Source organism: Notothenia rossii, assembly GCF_949606895.1.
Source record: "Notothenia rossii genome assembly, chromosome: 11".
In the NCBI taxonomy this organism is placed as follows: domain Eukaryota; kingdom Metazoa; phylum Chordata; class Actinopteri; order Perciformes; family Nototheniidae; genus Notothenia; species Notothenia rossii.
In genome coordinates, this window is record NC_136910.1 from 46,318,640 (window position 1) to 46,335,859 (window position 17,220).

The window sequence follows — 17,220 nt, forward strand, 5'->3', positions numbered from 1 at the left end:
TCCACTTGCTACATAGTTAACATTTCAGCTTGAATAATGCCAACAGGGTAAAGCACAGTAACATGAATACTGTTAAACCTTTAACAAACATTCAAGAGACAAACACTGAATAGGAAGGATTATGGAAGTACATTAGCTTCAAAGAAAGCCAAACCTTTTTGCTGTTAAAAACAAACAAATCAACAAACAAGTCTACAGGGCTGCTTTTATCATGGCCTCACAAAAAGGACAAAAATAATTGTACTTCATTTCTGATGAATATTGTTACAAGGTAGAACATTGCATTACTCAATGAAACTGTAATTAAAAAATAATGAGAAGGATACATAGGCCACATCTGCACAATCAAATCTCCACCACTGACTGATTAAGCGTGTTATTCCAAACAAACACACACACCGTCAGTTGTGTGTGTTCTCTCATGGCAACAGGCAGCAACAGTCGGCCGGGCGCAGGAGGCGGCAGCAGCTCCAGCAGGGGCCATGTGTTGCCATATTGTTTGTAGCACTTTCCTGTTTCTGGGATAACCGCTTCCCTTTGAGACTCCGCACTGAAAGAGTTCCATACTGAAAACATTCCACTGCCAAGGAAAACACCTCTGGTGACCGAGCCGCGGCCCCTCCCTTTGTCCCCGTCCAGCCGAGGTGTTTCACAGACAGATAAGATCAGCTGGGGCCCTTGGGAGTGGAACATATCCACACGCTGCCTTTCCTGAAACTCTAATTTTTCATACATCTATAGGGACAAAAATTCACCATAAAATAGGATTCACATGTTAATCCTCCAAACTGTGACGGATGGATTAATAATTTTAAAGATTGGTATCTCTCCTTCAAAGCTGGAAACATGAAAACCGCAGTTTTCTGTGATGTCATCATAACCCAAAAAAAGAAAAGGCCGCTCGGCTTGCAGTGAATTGGAGACAGATGCCTTAAATGTGTGCATTTGAATGTTTATTTGAGCTTTCACATTTAGGTAAGTTTGATTTTACTGTGGTGCCTCCAATTGGAAACCACAAAATGTGCACATATGACCATAGGTCATTGTGAGTGGACCAGGTTCAGAGTTCAACATCAGTGTTATACCCCATCCGTTTCTGTGAACACTTAATGCAACACAATCATCTTTAATTAAATTAACTATCTAAGCAGAAAGCAGTTTTTTGCTTTTGCTCATTGTGCCAGTGTGTCTCTGCATGTGTTTGGTTGTGTGTCTGCGTGTTAATTCGGAGCCATTAGGCTGGAAGGAAACACTTTCCCCTCTGAGTGTATTTTAAGGATTAAGATAAACAGACTTTAACAAGGTGCCATTATCGCTTCCGCACACTCTCTCTCTCCTGTACATCGCAAAAAGGTTGTCTATGCAGGTGGATACAGTCAAGATGGATATAAAAAAAACTGTTCAATAAACAAGTGTGTTTAGTGAGCTTCATTCCCTAAAGACTCAAATGTTTCCCTGAAGTTTGCACCGCAAATGTGATTATTAGGCTACATCAGAGAACATAAGGTGTCTTTATTTCTGTTGTATCAGTCTAACTGGATATCCCAACACCAGAAATGGTGTAAAGGGTCATTAAAAAGGTTTATAAATTGATGTATTGACTTACAAAGACTGGTAAATCACAAAAATGTCCGGCTGTCCTCAGATTGCAGGGAATTACCAGCCACCTGTGCCCTTACATAACCCAAGGTACCAATTACATTTGACTTAAATCCTGAGATAAACGCTGCTATACAATCTCAAGAGGGCAGAATTACAGCAAATATGAAAATGTCCCAATGAAATTATCATTAAGGCAGGTTGTGGTTTGGGTCTAATTGAGGTCAGTCTAAACGTAACGACGTGTTCAATAATTACCTTCTCCGCTCACGAATGCGTCACAAAGACTGTTTGCGTGGCAGCTGTCCGCGTGTCCGATACGTTCAATTGACCTCGCGATCAGAACAGGTAGAGAGGAGAAAGAGAGAAAGAGGAGCGTTTTATACTTGAAGTGGCTGCTGGTGTTGACGACTGGCAATTACGCACAATCAGTCCGCGAGCTGCAGACCTCCTCCCCTGTACAATGGAGCCTCGCGCTCAGTGGAACCTGGGGGTGAGGCCCGCGCGCTGCTCAAGTGCGTGCAGCTGCATGCGCTCCTGAGAAAAGCTCACTTCCCCCGCAATTAGCTTCTCATTTCAGTTTTGACAATGCAAAACTGCTTTATTATCAGCTCCTCTGGCAGTCGTTTCGGTTTAAAAAAGAAAAATCGTCGTCCATTTTTGGAGGTTATTATTTATCGGTGTCTGAAGTGGCTCTGAGAAGTTATTTGCTCCTAATTGTCAGGCTTATCTTGGTTTACCCGAGACTTGAATGGCACTTCACTGTCGCAGCCTCATACACAAAATGACCTGTGGTTTAATTATGCAGGCAACTGCTTCTATAGTTGATTTAAACGCTTTACCTTTACACCTCAATCTGCGTTTGTTTCTAATGTAATCGCAGGTCAAACGTTTTAAAAAAAACAATTAAGCTGGTATGACTCCAGGCCTTGTTTCCAATAGTTTTACATAATCCTCCATTTGAAATTAAATCTTTCAAACAGATGACTGCGAGGATGAGTGGATTCTGCGGACTTGTCGGAAAGCTTGGGATGAGGCTGCCGGTGTTGATCCTGAAAACTCTGTCGCTTTCTGAAGAGACCGGAGACTTTTTTAGTCCATTTTTAGAACATCAGATGTTTTTTGTGTCTTGTAATATAACTCTGACAAATAAACCGTTTTTTTGTTATTTCTATTTTCTTATTTTTAATTCGATTTTGTGTGTGATTTATAAAAAAAAGGATAGATTAGCAGACCAATAGAACCAAATCAACCTATTTCTATGTGTATTGCTAATGTGCAGATAACATTGACAGGGGTCATTTAGCTTATATGCAGATGGGCTATGAAGGCCATAAATCCTCGACAATTTCACAAGGAAAGTTGAAAAAGCCTCAACAAATAAAAAATAATTAAACATCAAGTCTTCTAAGGGCAGCAGTGCTTTGCACAAATATAATATTTCCCACAATGCACCATTCTTGCTTCGTTGAAGCTACAAATACCACACACACTGGGATGTAAACAACTATCCACACAATTCAAGCAAATACACACCCCAATGGATAAACATCCTGCATAAAGAACATAGAAAAAGTGTTGTTTCACATGTCCTTTGCTTTGTGCCACACGTGTTGTTTTGGAAAATAAAAGTGAATTATTGCCTGGTTAATTTACCCTTACAAATGATCCAAATCCACAAAGAAAATATCACATTCTATTTTATTGCATTTAAGTACACAAAACATTAATGATGCACAGTCTATCAAATAAACTTTTTGTTTGATTTCATTTCTTGTTTTTTTAACAAAAACCAAATAATTTCAGAGGGAAAAGTGCTTTACAGGGATTTACCATCTCAATAAATACAAGGACATTGAGGTCTTGTTGGATCCTGTTCTTCACACAATGGCCATGGCACTAAATACAGATGCACACTCTTTACCCCTGCCAACACACACGCACGCACGCACACACACACGCACACACACACACACACACACACACACACACACACACACACACACATGTATGTACAACCCCAGTCTTCTTCATATTTTCCATATTGTACCAAAACACCAACACTTCCCTCTTTGTGCCAAAGACACACAGACAGAGAACATATAAATTAGTGACAATACACATGTTTGGAAATATGAAAATATGTAACTTGTAACAGAATTTGTATAAATGTGTAGCTCATCTCAGTCTTCCATTTGTTTCCCTTTCAGTTTAAAGAAATTTAGCAGGATTATTGTGGCCCAAATTCTGTTAGCTTCTAATGTCACAGCAATAATTTAAAAACACACAAGTCCAGAAAGTGTGCTTTGTGGTTTACTTCCAAATCGACACATTCAAGATGCACATTTTCCATCAGTAGGAGACTTTAAATCTTCTTAATTTGTTCTACCTAATTAAAACGTAGAGATGAATTAGAGGCAGATTTAATTAGCTGGTTCAATGCTGCAGAATTTCTTTAAATTATGGAAAAGATAAGGCACACAATTCAAAGATTAACTTAATTTCATTGGAAAATCGACCAAAAATGTAACATAGGGAGTATTTTTGAGATGTCATAAGGTCCCTTACTAAAGAAAATATTTCAACAGTCATATTTATTTCTTTACATTTAGGTTTCCTTCATGTTTGCTTAGAGAGAAAAGAGCAGTCTTACCTCTAGTGTGGTCTACTGAGTGTGTCGGGCCTTTAGGCCACAAAGAGAGTTCCCCTCAAGTTCCCTCTCTTTGTTTATCTTCAGTACTCAGACAGCGCTCAAAAAGCTTCACTCCTCTTTCAGTTTCATCCCTTTTAAAAAAAGGATGGGTGGGTAGAGTGGAGGATGCTGTACATTTGAAGCGAAATGGGTCCTTAAGGTGGTGTAACATACCGTCACTGAGTTCCTGCTAATGATAAATGCTTCTGAGGCTGAGAGTGGCTGCAGGTGGGATATTCCTGTCCTCAGAAATAAAAACCGTATCTTGAGTTTTTCCTCGTTCTTCCTTTTCTTTCCATATGTCCGAGTGGGCAGGGCTCCTGTCAGATAAGTCTTTTCTCCAAACTGATGACTGCATGACCCCCCGGTCAGGTCTACAGACGTGATCAGTGATGGGAGATTAAGGGTTCAGATCCGGAGGTTTAGGGGTCAAAAGGGTCATAGTGGTGGAGCGCTAGCGGCTGAGGGGGAGCTGGGGCAGCGACATGGCCTGATGAGGGAGACCTTGAGAAGTCAGCATTGAGAAGGGATGACCTGAAGAGCACACAAAAGAAATAAGGATTTAGGGGAAAATATAAAAAAAAAAGGCTAAAACGTGTATTTGCATAATTATTACATTGAAGTAAACTGTGACTCACTGTCGATATACCCGTGAAGGGCCACCATGCGCGCCCGCTCAGGACTGCCGAAGGGGGAGTAATGCAGCTCATCGGGCAGGGACGAGGGTATCCTGGACTGGAGGTGACCTTGGGGAACCCCACTGTGTTGGGGCGTGTGCTTTTTGTGTCTTGCTCTGCAGTTTTGAAACCACACCTATGAAGACGCAATGTAACCAGACATCATAATGCTATATTCTTAATATCAAACATGTTGATTTATTTCAAAAGCAGACAAAACATTGAAAATACCTAAATCAGTATGAATATGCATACCTGAACATAATTAAACATCATTTGACCTTTTACAATGTTTTTCTGTAAATTAAGTATATGTGTTTGAATGTTTCAAAAGTATGCTGTATCACTATGTGCCATATAATACATAGATTCATTAATACTAGAGAAAGTGTTTTTCTGTGTACTGACCTGTATCACTCTCCTGCTGAGGCCTGTCATGTCGGCTAGTTTCTGTAGCGTCTGGGCGTCTGGATTGTTGTCCTGGGCAAACTGAGCCTGCATTATCTGCATATGGGGGCAAACATGTAACATGAAATTAAGAAAAGGCTGCTGAAATCCAATCATTACACATTGTATTTTTGGTAAAATAAAGCCGAGAGTGCAGCATATTCACAAAATAAGTGTGTGTCTGACCTGTAGCTGTTCTGCAGTGAACGATGTCCGTGCCCTTTTGGCCGGTTTGGGCTGACTGTCTTGTTCTGTTGGAACTGCTCCTTCTAATGTGATACCATTGCCTGAAAAACACAATAACAGAAATGTGACATGACAGTCAAAAGTGTTGAATAACATTTTAAAATGACCATGATTGTCCCAGGAGGCCCATTTGAACAAGAGGACTTGGACACTAAATCATATTTGGACTTTTTCCTCAGTTGGGAGCCAAAATTGAGGTTTTTGAGCTCTTGTAACACGACCACTGAGAAATGAGTAAGAAGCAGGCCAGACACATTAAATCATCAATGATTTAAGAAATAATCAATTGTACAAAGGTGAATCATACAGTCATTATTTTGCTCATAAATTCAGCAGAACTCAGTTTTGGGACTCTGGAGCAAAAATCTGGGCAGCCACAGAGAAGCATTTGACTCACCACTCTCAGCCGCTCGTTTGAGGTTCTCCACCATGGTATCGTAGTGGCTCCTACACAGGACCTTATCTTCCACCAAGCCAAACTCCTCTCCCGTAGACAACTGCCTCTTACACGAGAAGCACGCAAAACATGCCAAGTGGTATGCGTTCCCTCTTGCACGGCGCACCCAGTCGCTGGCGAATATCTGCCTCCCACAGCGGGCACACTTAGTACCAAACCTACTGTGAGGGACAGAAAAAGAGAGCCGAGGTAGAGGAGGAGAGACAGAATGTGGAATTAGTGCTTCATTGACGGGGTAAAAGCAACATTTCAGTACAGAAAGTGGTCAAATATGTTTTAAACCTAATCTCAAAGCCAATACAATATAGCACACACATTGTTAAACAAACTAAATTAAACATGCACAGACGTCCTTTTCTTCGAGAAACAAGTTGAGAGAGTAGGAAATGTGTGTTTTGAAACTTGGAGTTTTGGCAGAACTCGAAGGGTTTAAGGAAGAAACCTTGGAGAAGGATGTGGCCTTCTGAATAAAAAACCCTGACTGCGGCTGCAAGCTGAGCCTTGAATGCAAACAAACCAACACCTGCAATTTCCTGGCTGATGCATGAAGACCCTGACATGTACCCAAGCGCGCACACACACACACACACACACACACACACACACACACACACACACACACACACACACACACACACACACACACACACACACACACACACACACACACACACACACACACACACACACACACACACACACACACACACACACACACACACACACACACACACGGGAACAAACCAGGGTGGTTTTACACACAGCGGAAGATGAAGAAAGACTTGGATGACATCACTCTAGATCGCCCCGCTGTAACTGATAGCAACAGTGAGGTCAGGCGGCATATAAACCTAAACCACCTGACTTACTGTTCTGAATGGGTGGGTGGATGAAAGATAAATGGACAGAAAATTATGGAAAGAGAGAGGCTGGGCAGGGAACGGGTTAGCGGACGTACATTTGTTAAGTCAGCAAACTCTTTAAGACAATTGCTGATGACCTCAAAACAAGATGTCTGAAATAACTACGCTCTTTCATTGAAAAATATCAATATGTATAAATCCAATTGAGGACTGACTGAGCCAAACAGTGAAGGAGCCTAAGCACAGAGTGAAAAGTAAATACTTTTAAAAATGTAATTACCATAATATTCACAATATTTCAGAGAGAGAAGTGTGCATTAGTCCACCTCACAATATATTTTGACTATCCTGCCCTCTCTGTTGTCCCAATCTCATTTCATCAAGTCCATTTATTGCAAACATATCACAAAAATAATTAAGAATGTATTGATGGGGACTGTTTTTAGTGGCAAATTTACACACATTTGTGAATATTTACAGAAGCATGACGGTGTATATTAGAAAGACAAAAAATACACAACAGTGCCCATGTTCACCATTTCATCACACTAAGTGAAACAATGTGTTTCTGTTATAGTTTTAGAACAACAATGGAGGTCTGTGACAGAGAAGAATCAGATATTTCATCAGACATAGACTTTGGTTTTGACTTTTAATGGGATTTGATAATAATACAAAAATGTATAGCACATAACCAGCCTTCTCCTTTAACTGGAATATGGCTGACTGAGCAGCTGGCACTGTGGGGTTATCCAAAAAAACCTTCACTACCACAAATGAAATACTATACAGATTTTCCTGTTTTACAACAGAATGAAAATACATTAAGCTGCTCATTTAACGAGCACATTGTGGGTCTAATGGGTATAAAACGCTGTACTTTGAGATGGTTATAGTGAGGTTAAGAGGCATTGTTAGGGTCAGCAGCTGCCAATTCTGGTGAAGGAGGCAGGATTCTTTAAGCAGCCTGACAGAAAGTGCTGTCCCAAGGGTAAAGCTGGGAGAAAAAAGCATAGCGGCCAACTGGCTCCAGCTCAAATTAGAAACATTTTCATATTGATGGGATTGTTCTGTAAAAGAGGCATTGACACATATATAAAGAGCTGATGCCCGACTCGACATTTTAACTTATACACTTAGCTATTTCTTCTTTGCGCTGCCTCTTTACAGCAAAATACAAAGGGCCGAGATAAAGAGGAAACTCATACAAGCCCAACATGAGGCAAATTCAAAGAGCTGTCAATCGTGGATATGGTATGAAGGAGCTGGTGAGGGCAGGATGAAAAGAATAGACGTGGAGAGAGGAAGTAAGTGGCTGAGGGAAATAGCAAAGCAAAGAGCGTCAATGGTGGAGAGAGAGCAGGGGGACAGAGAGCAGGAGGGTTGCCAAGTGAGTGGGTTTGGCAGCGTATCAGTGCACTCAAGTCCACTCTATCTGGGATGAAAGCATGCTATAACCCTGACATCTCAAAAACTCGTACCCCTCATCATGCATATGAGCTTGTTGGCCAGAAGTTTCATTTTCTCTCCATGTAGTATGGTAGCGAAAATATGTAAAGGTCATCATTAAACGCCTACTGTTTGAGGATCTGCCTCTTATCTGTTTCATCCTGCTTCTGTTTTTCTGCCATCCTGGTTTGTTATCACTGTTAAAAAGAGCATCTGCAGTACCAGGCCTGGCATTCCTCATAACAAACAAATTCATTTCAGCATTAAAAATCAGTAATTCTTTGCAGTGACCTTGAAATAAAATTAGCCCGCTCACCACTTACAGGGAGCTTAAATTGTCACAGATATGTGCAACTTAACCAAAAAACCCTCTTATAACCCAATAAAGCCATTCCGGAGACAAATGGTCTCCATGGCTTACTGCGCTGTGTGTGCGTACTATTTCAGATTGTTATGGAGAATTCTTGGCCGTTTCTACAGTAAAAGAGGAAAACATTGTGGAACATTGCGTCTAATCTAGCATGACAGCTTGTCAGTTTCATGCTCCGAGACAGAACCCAGAAAAGCTGCAAATCATCCCTTGTTTTGACCCCTTCCTCCTCCTCCCTCTCCATCTTCATCCCCTCCCACTACTCCATCTCTTTTTTTGTATCACATTTTGTATTTGCACCAAAAACCTGGTGTTTATTTTGGAATGATGTCAATCCCCATGGCCCCCCAGCATCACAAGAGGGAAAATCCTGCACCGCAAAACTGCCTATCCCCTCAGACGTCTCCTATTTGCTCCCCTTCTTTGGTCGAATCTTTACTTTTCCTTAACAGTAATTCACCTGCTGCTGAAAGAGTGGCTTGAGGAGGGACACATTTTTTGGATTATTTCTGATGTGCTATGAGAATACTCTAATCTCTATTAGATTTGTCCTGAGAGAGTATCACGATGCGAGGTTTCGTGTTAGGCCTTTGCATGGAAATCTAAGATTGGGAAGTGATTTAAATGATTCACTGACAATACAATTTGACATGATATCTGGCTTTAACATATTAACCCTGCACAAGAGAAACCTTGGCATTGTTTAATTCTCTATTCTTCGACACTACAGTAACTGTGAACTCTCAGTTTTCTTTGTAATCTGTTTCACAAAAGAAGAATTTAGTTCCTAGCTGTAAACGAGCAGTCTTTATTTAAACATGTAGCATTGTGTGGCAGATGTTTAATTATAATTTAAATTAATTCAGTTCTTAGAAAAACTCATATCCCTCGCTTTGTACTGGTTACTCGCCTTTGTTGCTATGGAGACGCAATCAGCTACAGCTAACTAAAGGTGGGATGATGAATAATAATAATTACAATACACACGCGCGCGCACACACACACACACACACACACACACACGCACACACACACACACACACACACACACACACACACACACACACACACACACACACATACACACACACACACACACACACACACACACACACACACACACACACACACACACACACACACACACAGGAAGAGTCACATGTACAAGTGCACACATCTCACCCAGAAAGTTCCCTACATACATAGACTCTGGTTACACTGTCAGTATCCCAGGGTGCCCCTGATTAGTGCGCCAATGCAACTTCCTGTGTGGCCTGCAGCTCACGGACCAGGATGATGTTACTACAGAGCGAGGGGAGGGGGGCAGCTCAGGGAGGGGAGGGGGGCAGCTCAGGGAGGCGAGGGGGGTCAAAGTAGGCTGATAAAGAAATGGTGTGCGTGTGTGTGTAGTTGTGTGTGTGCGTGAGGGAGCCCCTGAGGCAAGACATGGCTTTGAGAGGCGCAACATGGGCTCTGTCCTGCACCCCCTAACCCGACATATACACACCACCTACCTACCCCCTCCTCTCACTCACTCACACACTCACTCACACACTCTCTCACACACACACACACACACACACACACACACACACACACACACACACACACACACACACACGTATATGGAGGGAAACCCACTCTGATTTCCTGCTATTATGCCCCATTAAAGGAGCTGTCAGTCCAAAGCCAGATGAGAGGCTGACACAGATGAGGGAATATCTCCAGAGATTTGAACCCAGCCCAGAGGATCTGGGCCCGCGGTCGTGTTTAGCCTAGTTTAAATCTGGCCTAAATCCAGATTAAAGTTTATATTTTCAGAGGTAACTTTTTTGTGCAGGGTTTCTACAAAGTTCCTCACAATATTGAAACGAAAACAGTTTGATCCTAAGGATATCTTGAACATCAAATTCAATATTATTACATTACTTCTTATTCTCATTTTAAGAGTCACTCTACAGAGCAGATAGTGTGCAGTTATTCCATAGATATGAATGAAAATGTGTGTGATTCTGTCATATGACCAAGCTATGGACCGTATAAAAACTAACAAATACAACAAACAAATCTAGTTTTACGCCTTGTGGAGGGGATTCTGAGTCAATTATGTACGAAAAGTATGCATAAAGAAGTGCAGTCTTTATTATTTATTCAAATAGGGGAAATTAAAGGCTTTACAGAGAGAAGTAAACCCTGGAAGTTATCATATTTAAAAAGATTCTGGTCTTTCAATCAAAAGTGTTTGGCTTTGTTGCCTACAGTAGTAACGGTTAAAGCTGAAATTCCAAAGGTTATGACACTAAGACTGGCAGCTAGGAGTTGAAGCTGTTTGGGTTTAGGTTTGCATTTTCTTTTTCTGTATTAAAAAGCAAAACAGACCCATAATTGTAGCTGTTGCAGGAAACTTTCCATACCCATTCTTTCAAAAATTGATATAACAGAATGCCTGTATGCAATCATTTAGAAATTCATAATAAAACTTGTCAAAACAAGTGTAGAAACATTTACTGCTTCTATATTTAGGCGCATGTTTGAATCACAATGATTGTATATCATATAATTACAGGGTACAATTTATCTGATGAGTAGCCAACATGTAACCCGGTGACAGCCACATCTACACCACTCATTACCGTTTTCTAATGCTCTGACATATTTTAAATACTGGCTCAGAGTCCACAACGCAGGGTTTAGGGCGAGAAGGGTGCAGGAGCATTTAAATGGAGACGGGTCAGGTAAAATATTATGATGTGGCCGAGCAAACACAAAAATCTCCATTTCATGAAGGAATTAGCTAAATGAGTGGCAGCTGCTGGACATGCATAAATAAACAGAGATCTCAATGTATGTTTACTGTGTGTAAAGTGTGTCTTTGGCGTTATCAAAGCAGCCAATGTGTACAGTGCATTCTTGCTATCACATAAATGTTCCACCTTCATGTTTTCATTTGAAGGTTTGTACACATATCTGTTTTAGAGTATGTGTGTTTTTAGTTTGGAGAGGAGTCACATTCAGAACAGAAACACGCTGACCAGGCACTCGGGGCAGTCTAATTGCTGATCTGGAGGCCTGAGGGTCTGGGATGGAGGACAACTAATTGCTGGTGATTATAAACCTCAGAGCGGTGGCTTGGTGTCATGTTCCGATCAGACATACACCAAAGCTCACTCCTAGCAGGCACACATGTGCGCACACACACAAACACATATATACACACACGAACAATGCATATGTGCCCATACAACATATCCACCAGCTTCAGGCTATAACTGAATTTATATGGCTGTTGCTGGTCTGAACCACATTTGACCTCAGATACCACCACTGACAGCCTTACACAGGCACAAATAAAATCCACAAGCTTGGATAAAAAGTGAATAAAAAATCTATGATTAAAAACATCAGTAAATAAATACTTTTCCTAACAGAAATACTGCAGCAGGCTATGTTTTGATTGGCTGAAGAACCCATTGCATTATTAACCCCTCAATGAGTGTGTATCTTAGTGTCTCGTTTTGTTATAATGCCTTTCAATTTTGCATGGCAATGTATTTATTTTTTAAATAGTGAAATCAATCGTTTATGATAATGTATTTATTTTTTAAATAGTGAAATCAATCGTTTATGATATGAGGAATAAACATGTGTAAAATAAGTATTTATTGTAGCTTAAAAACAGAATGTATTTTATTAATGAGGTTTAGTTTTATTTTGCTGTTAGGTTCTCTTAAATGTAGCCTATTACAACGATATGATATAGTTTATTATCATAATACAGTTTTAATGTGATGATAATTGGTCATGAATGTACAGAAAAAAGGCCTCCTCTGTGGTATATTTTCGTTGCACATAACGGTTTGTGTGCCAATAGGGACTCAGATAGCTGCAATACCCAAGTGCCTTTACAGCGATTTACGCTATTTTCCTGTACCCCTACAGCCGTTAACGTTGTGTTGATATAGGTTAAAGACTCCGGTAACTCCTGCGCGCGTGCTGCTGGATACTTGAATTTATTGAGCGCCAGAAAAATTACAAAATGTGGTGGAAGTTAACGGCAAGACTGATTTGGAATGGTCCGGTAAAAGATATCTGACAATAAATAATGTGCAATATTAAAATGTGACCTGAGCCATAAAGGCATAGAAGTTGATAAAACGTGGTCCAAAAAAACAACCTCACCAAAAATCTAAAAAACCTCTTAAAAACGCACACAACTCCCTCTTACGCGCAGACATTTCCACACTTATTCTAGTAGGCCAGATATGTTTTATTTTTGTCGCTGCTGGAAACGTTTTGTTATAGATAGCCAAAACAAAACTGTGGATCTTTCAGCTACACTTTTATTTTGTTACACACTTTGAGACGTTTTTGTAAAGGTCTTTCAAGAACACATGAGGCAACCCGCATCCATCTCAAAGGAAGAGTGTGAGTGTGTGTGAGAGAGAAAGAGAGGAGGGGGGGTATGTTGGCAGAGTAGAGTACGTGGTATTTTGAAAACACGGTCATAAACTTACCCTACCTGAAATAATCCATTTTACAGAAGATCTCTTTGTTTTTGATGTAGCAGCTGCTGTGCTGACGTAGCGACGTCCTGCAGACAGAACACTCCAGACAGCGCACGTGCCATATGAGGTTGTTCACCTGCAGAGAGACAACGTGCATGTCAAACACACACTGATGATGGATCCAAGCGTAAAGGACGCACAGGGTGTCTCTGGTGCTGAGTTTCTTCATAATATACGACAAAAGAAAATCATCAAAACTGCATAATGTCTAATTAGCATACTTAGTCAATATATTATCACAAAAGTTTAGAGATGGCACAATATATTTAAATATTCAATGTCTAATTAAGCATACTCAAAATATTATTACCTTGGAAATATCACGAAAGTTGCATATCTTACAGTGATGCACAATTATGAGTTTAGTGATGGCACAATATATTTAAATATTCAATGTATCGCTTAGATCATATTTTACTTTATTGTGTTTTCTGATATAGCAACAAAGTATTTTGTTGGTGTTTTTCTTAAAAATAGCATGTTAAAGGACAGTATTAATTTTACTAAAACGCTGGCAAATATACTCTGCTGAAATGCAATCTTAATCATTTCTAAATATCGAGCCCAGAACATGCTGCTTAGGCCCGAGATAATTCTTTCTGGCACTGGGTGTAATATTTCCGTTCAAGAGCAATTATGAACGCCTTTTAGCAGAATTAAGAAAAAATAATACTTGCCAGGCGTTGAAAACAAGTGACCAATTTGTAAATGACGACTGAAAAATGATTAAAATCATTTTTAAAGTTTTACAAATTGCGAAGCCATTTATGTCAACAGAGCTGCCCTTTTAATATGTTTCAAAATATTATTATCTAAAATGAGCCCGATATTTTTGGCGAGAGAGATCATAAAGCCTGTCCCTGTTCGAAAGATTCTAAATTCAATTCTGAAATGCAATAATGTTAATTCTAGAACTTAATTGTATCATATTATAATATTGTTATTTTTTTAGGTCATCTACAACATATAAGTTTGTAAGCATTTAAAGGAAAAATAGTTATTTACATAGGCCTACTTTTAATTACAACATCGTCCACATGGTAATGGCGCAGCATGCATGATATTTTACACAAGATAAAGACTGCTAATAATTTTAGAAGAATGCTGATATAATTCAGTTGTATACTATTATAGGAGATCAAAAATTATTATATCCCATAATTATTCAAAATAGTTTGCAAAAATATTTTTCATGTGTGTTTTTCAGTTTGTATTATTACATTTAAAACAATTATTATAGATGATATCATAGGCCTGGACTTCAAAACAACAACATAAGTTATCTCACACTTCCTGACAAACACACCCATTTGCGCGCGAGTGAGGAATGTTTTGGAATGGAAGCACGCGGGCGCACGCGACAGGGTTACAGGAAAAAAAAATCAAAACATCCCTGTTGAATCTGCTAAAACCCCGTGTATCACTTTTTGATAACAAATAAATAAATACATTGCAGATAATAGCAGTTCAATTTGGATTTAATATTTATATGTGTATGCATTTCACGTATATATTTTACCTTTAAAAATATGATAACAAAGTGTTTCGTTAAGCCATAAATAAGGCTTGGGGACACGTTTCTGTGTTTTTTGTTTGGGATATATGTAGCCTATCTGTAGGCCTACCTACTTTTGATTAAGTATAATTATTCTTATTAATATAATAAAGTAAGGACTCCTAACGTAAGGACTCCTAACGTTGTTGCCTACTGGCCTTCTTTTAATTACAGTATAGGCCTATCAGGGCAAAAATACAGCAGGCCTGTCCAAACCAAAACAGGACACGTATCGACCAAACATATTGCTAATGCTATCGTAAAAAGTACAATGCTAAACAGATAAACAAGACGATAATATATTAATTTTTGTGACCACACATCGCGTCAGCCTGTTTAAATCTAAAGACTTAAGGTCAGCCTCTCACCTTCAGCATGTATCTGTCCAGGATCTCCTGACCGCAGCTGGCGCACACGTTCTTCCCGTCTGACGGCACCGAGCTGGCGGTGGAGATCGGCGAGCACACGGAAGGGCTGGAGGGGCTGCTGGGTGGGGAGTGGGTGTCCTCCGGCTCCATGTTAGACCGCTGGGACTCTCCGTCCGAGTGAGACTGCAAGAGGGCATCAGCACAGCTCAGTAACACACACACAGTCATCCCCACAGGCTGTTTGCAGTAGTCAAAATGCATTCGATATCAATCAATGCGCGTAGGCTCAGAAATGCAAAATATGATGAATCCTATCTTTAACGTGCAGCGGATGCACCCAGACCAAGGTGTCACCAATGTGCAATAAGCGCACCAAGTGACATTTTAAAAGCATTAATAGGCAATAAAGCTCTCACCATTGGCGCGTGGTTAGAGTCCACAGTGCAGCGCGAGGCTCCCGGTGTACTCTGATGCTCGGTGGAGATCACCTATAAGACAACGTTCAGTAAACGGGAAGTCTTCATCACTTTAACGGTCTCATCCTCAGCTGGGAAATCCTCGGGAGACATTTGCACACAGCTCTTCAGGACTAGTCCTATATAAAGTGGTCCTGACAATAAACCCCGGTTAAAATAGTTAAAAGGGCCCCCGCAACAAAAGGCACATTTTAATGAAGCTATTTCAATTTGGATTGATTTTTCCCTGCCCTTAACCCGTGCCTCTCAGAATAATAGTATTTTCTTCGCAATCCAGGACATGAAGAGTGGAGGGGGAAAAACTACCTGTAATTACAAATAGCTTGAAACGCTGTGGATAAGAGGGAGCCGGAGTGTCAATTTCAACTGTCAATCAGAGAAAGGCAACGGGTCACCCAAAGAATTGCAAATTTGATTTTTAATGGCTGTAATTAAAATCCAATTCTTCTCAGGCGAATTGGCACCGCTCGAGAGGCTCGCGGACCGCAAATCACGCTATTCATAACAGAGAGGCGCGTGCCTCTTCACAGCGGCTGGCGCGTGCAGCTGATCTCAGTACACAAGCAGTGATTCTTATGACATCACAGAGAGACAAAACAAAACTAACGCACAATGCTGCGGGCTGCAAATAAGCTGCATGCATTTGTAACAACAGATAGATCCACTGAGCAATGAGAAAATAAGAAGAAATTGTTTGGTGAATCAAAATGGTTTCATATTGAGGTTACACCAAATATCGCTATTTTTAAGCCAGCAAATAAAAAGCTGATTTAGTCTAAACCAAACAGAAGGCCCACACTGCATTAGTGGGGTATCAATGAAACGTTTACGCACAAAGTTGGAGCTCAGTCGTGTCCTAAGTGTTAGTACCTGCTTCTTGGGAATTCCTTCGGACAAAATCTTGTTTCCCTCTGAAAGAGGGGACAAAAGTTCATTTTTCCAGTACATGAACCCCTGCAGTCTCACAGCGTACAGTGTATCCAAACTCGGCGCGTGGAATCAGGAGAAGGCTCGGCGAAGGGCGTCAAAACTTGAACCATCCGTATGGGTTCGGGTGTAATGGGCGCACCGTTTTGTTTTTGACGCGAAATGCTCTGTGTCTGTGCGCGACGATCTGCCGCTGTCACACATTAAGTTATGGAGCTTTGCAGAGGCGAGGAGTTGTTGGTCCTCCTCGGAGAGCCTTATTTAGAACAGAAATAGTTCCTTTCCCCGTTTCCCACTCTCTCCACTTTATCGAAGGAGTCTGGCTACAGGAAGTGAATGAAATGAAGGGGCTGGCAGCTTTTACTCCAAGGCTTCATATGTGCAGGGAGGCTGCAGGGCTGCTATAGTCGACGGCAGCGCAGAGAACCAGAGTGCAGTGAAAGTTTGTGCCGCTCTGGCATGCCTTATAGTTAAAGAAGGGGGAGGGTGAGAAAGAGTTTCATATGCGTGAGAAGGGTGGACACACTTT

General features: G+C 40.7%; 2 protein-coding genes and 1 long non-coding RNA gene across 8 annotated transcripts in view; 1 reads left to right on the forward strand and 2 right to left on the reverse strand.

Moving 5' to 3' along the window:
* The window catches only part of morn5 (MORN repeat containing 5), a 28,626-nt gene that overhangs the window by 6,228 nt on the left and 5,178 nt on the right, over nucleotides 1–17,220 (forward strand). For 2 of the 3 annotated variants that reach the window (XM_079658947.1, XM_079658946.1), the window contains one exon: nucleotides 2,583–2,773. The exons of the other annotated variant lie outside the window; for it this stretch is intronic. In XM_079658947.1, coding sequence (XP_079515073.1) covers nucleotides 2,583–2,674 — 92 coding nt within the window. In that variant the 3' untranslated portion in view covers nucleotides 2,675–2,773. Of the gene's footprint in view, nucleotides 1–2,582; nucleotides 2,774–17,220 lie in introns of those variants that run through there. 3 annotated transcript variants of the gene reach the window in all.
* LOC307024636 lies at nucleotides 192–2,564 on the reverse strand. Its single transcript, XR_013803947.1, has 2 exons — nucleotides 1,858–2,564; nucleotides 192–735 (listed from the first exon to the last, which is right to left on the reverse strand). It is a non-coding gene; the product is annotated as an uncharacterized lncRNA (long non-coding RNA).
* On the reverse strand, nucleotides 3,340–17,093 carry lhx6a (LIM homeobox 6a). Of its 4 annotated transcripts, none has more exons than XR_013803789.1 (9): nucleotides 16,635–17,093; nucleotides 15,705–15,776; nucleotides 15,289–15,471; nucleotides 13,320–13,441; nucleotides 6,059–6,279; nucleotides 5,602–5,702; nucleotides 5,377–5,472; nucleotides 4,930–5,084; nucleotides 3,340–4,825 (listed from the first exon to the last, which is right to left on the reverse strand). XR_013803789.1 is itself a non-coding variant. In XM_079657492.1 (9 exons), the coding sequence occupies exons 1-9, from the start codon at nucleotides 16,710–16,712 to the stop codon at nucleotides 4,746–4,748; spliced, it is 1,125 nt and encodes a 374-aa protein (XP_079513618.1). In that variant the 5' UTR covers nucleotides 16,713–17,093; the 3' UTR covers nucleotides 3,340–4,745. The 4 variants fall into 4 exon arrangements, 3 of the variants coding, with proteins under 3 accessions (XP_079513618.1, XP_079513617.1, XP_079513619.1); XM_079657492.1 differs by having other exon boundaries at nucleotides 4,930–5,104; nucleotides 6,059–6,276; XM_079657491.1 differs by having other exon boundaries at nucleotides 4,930–5,104.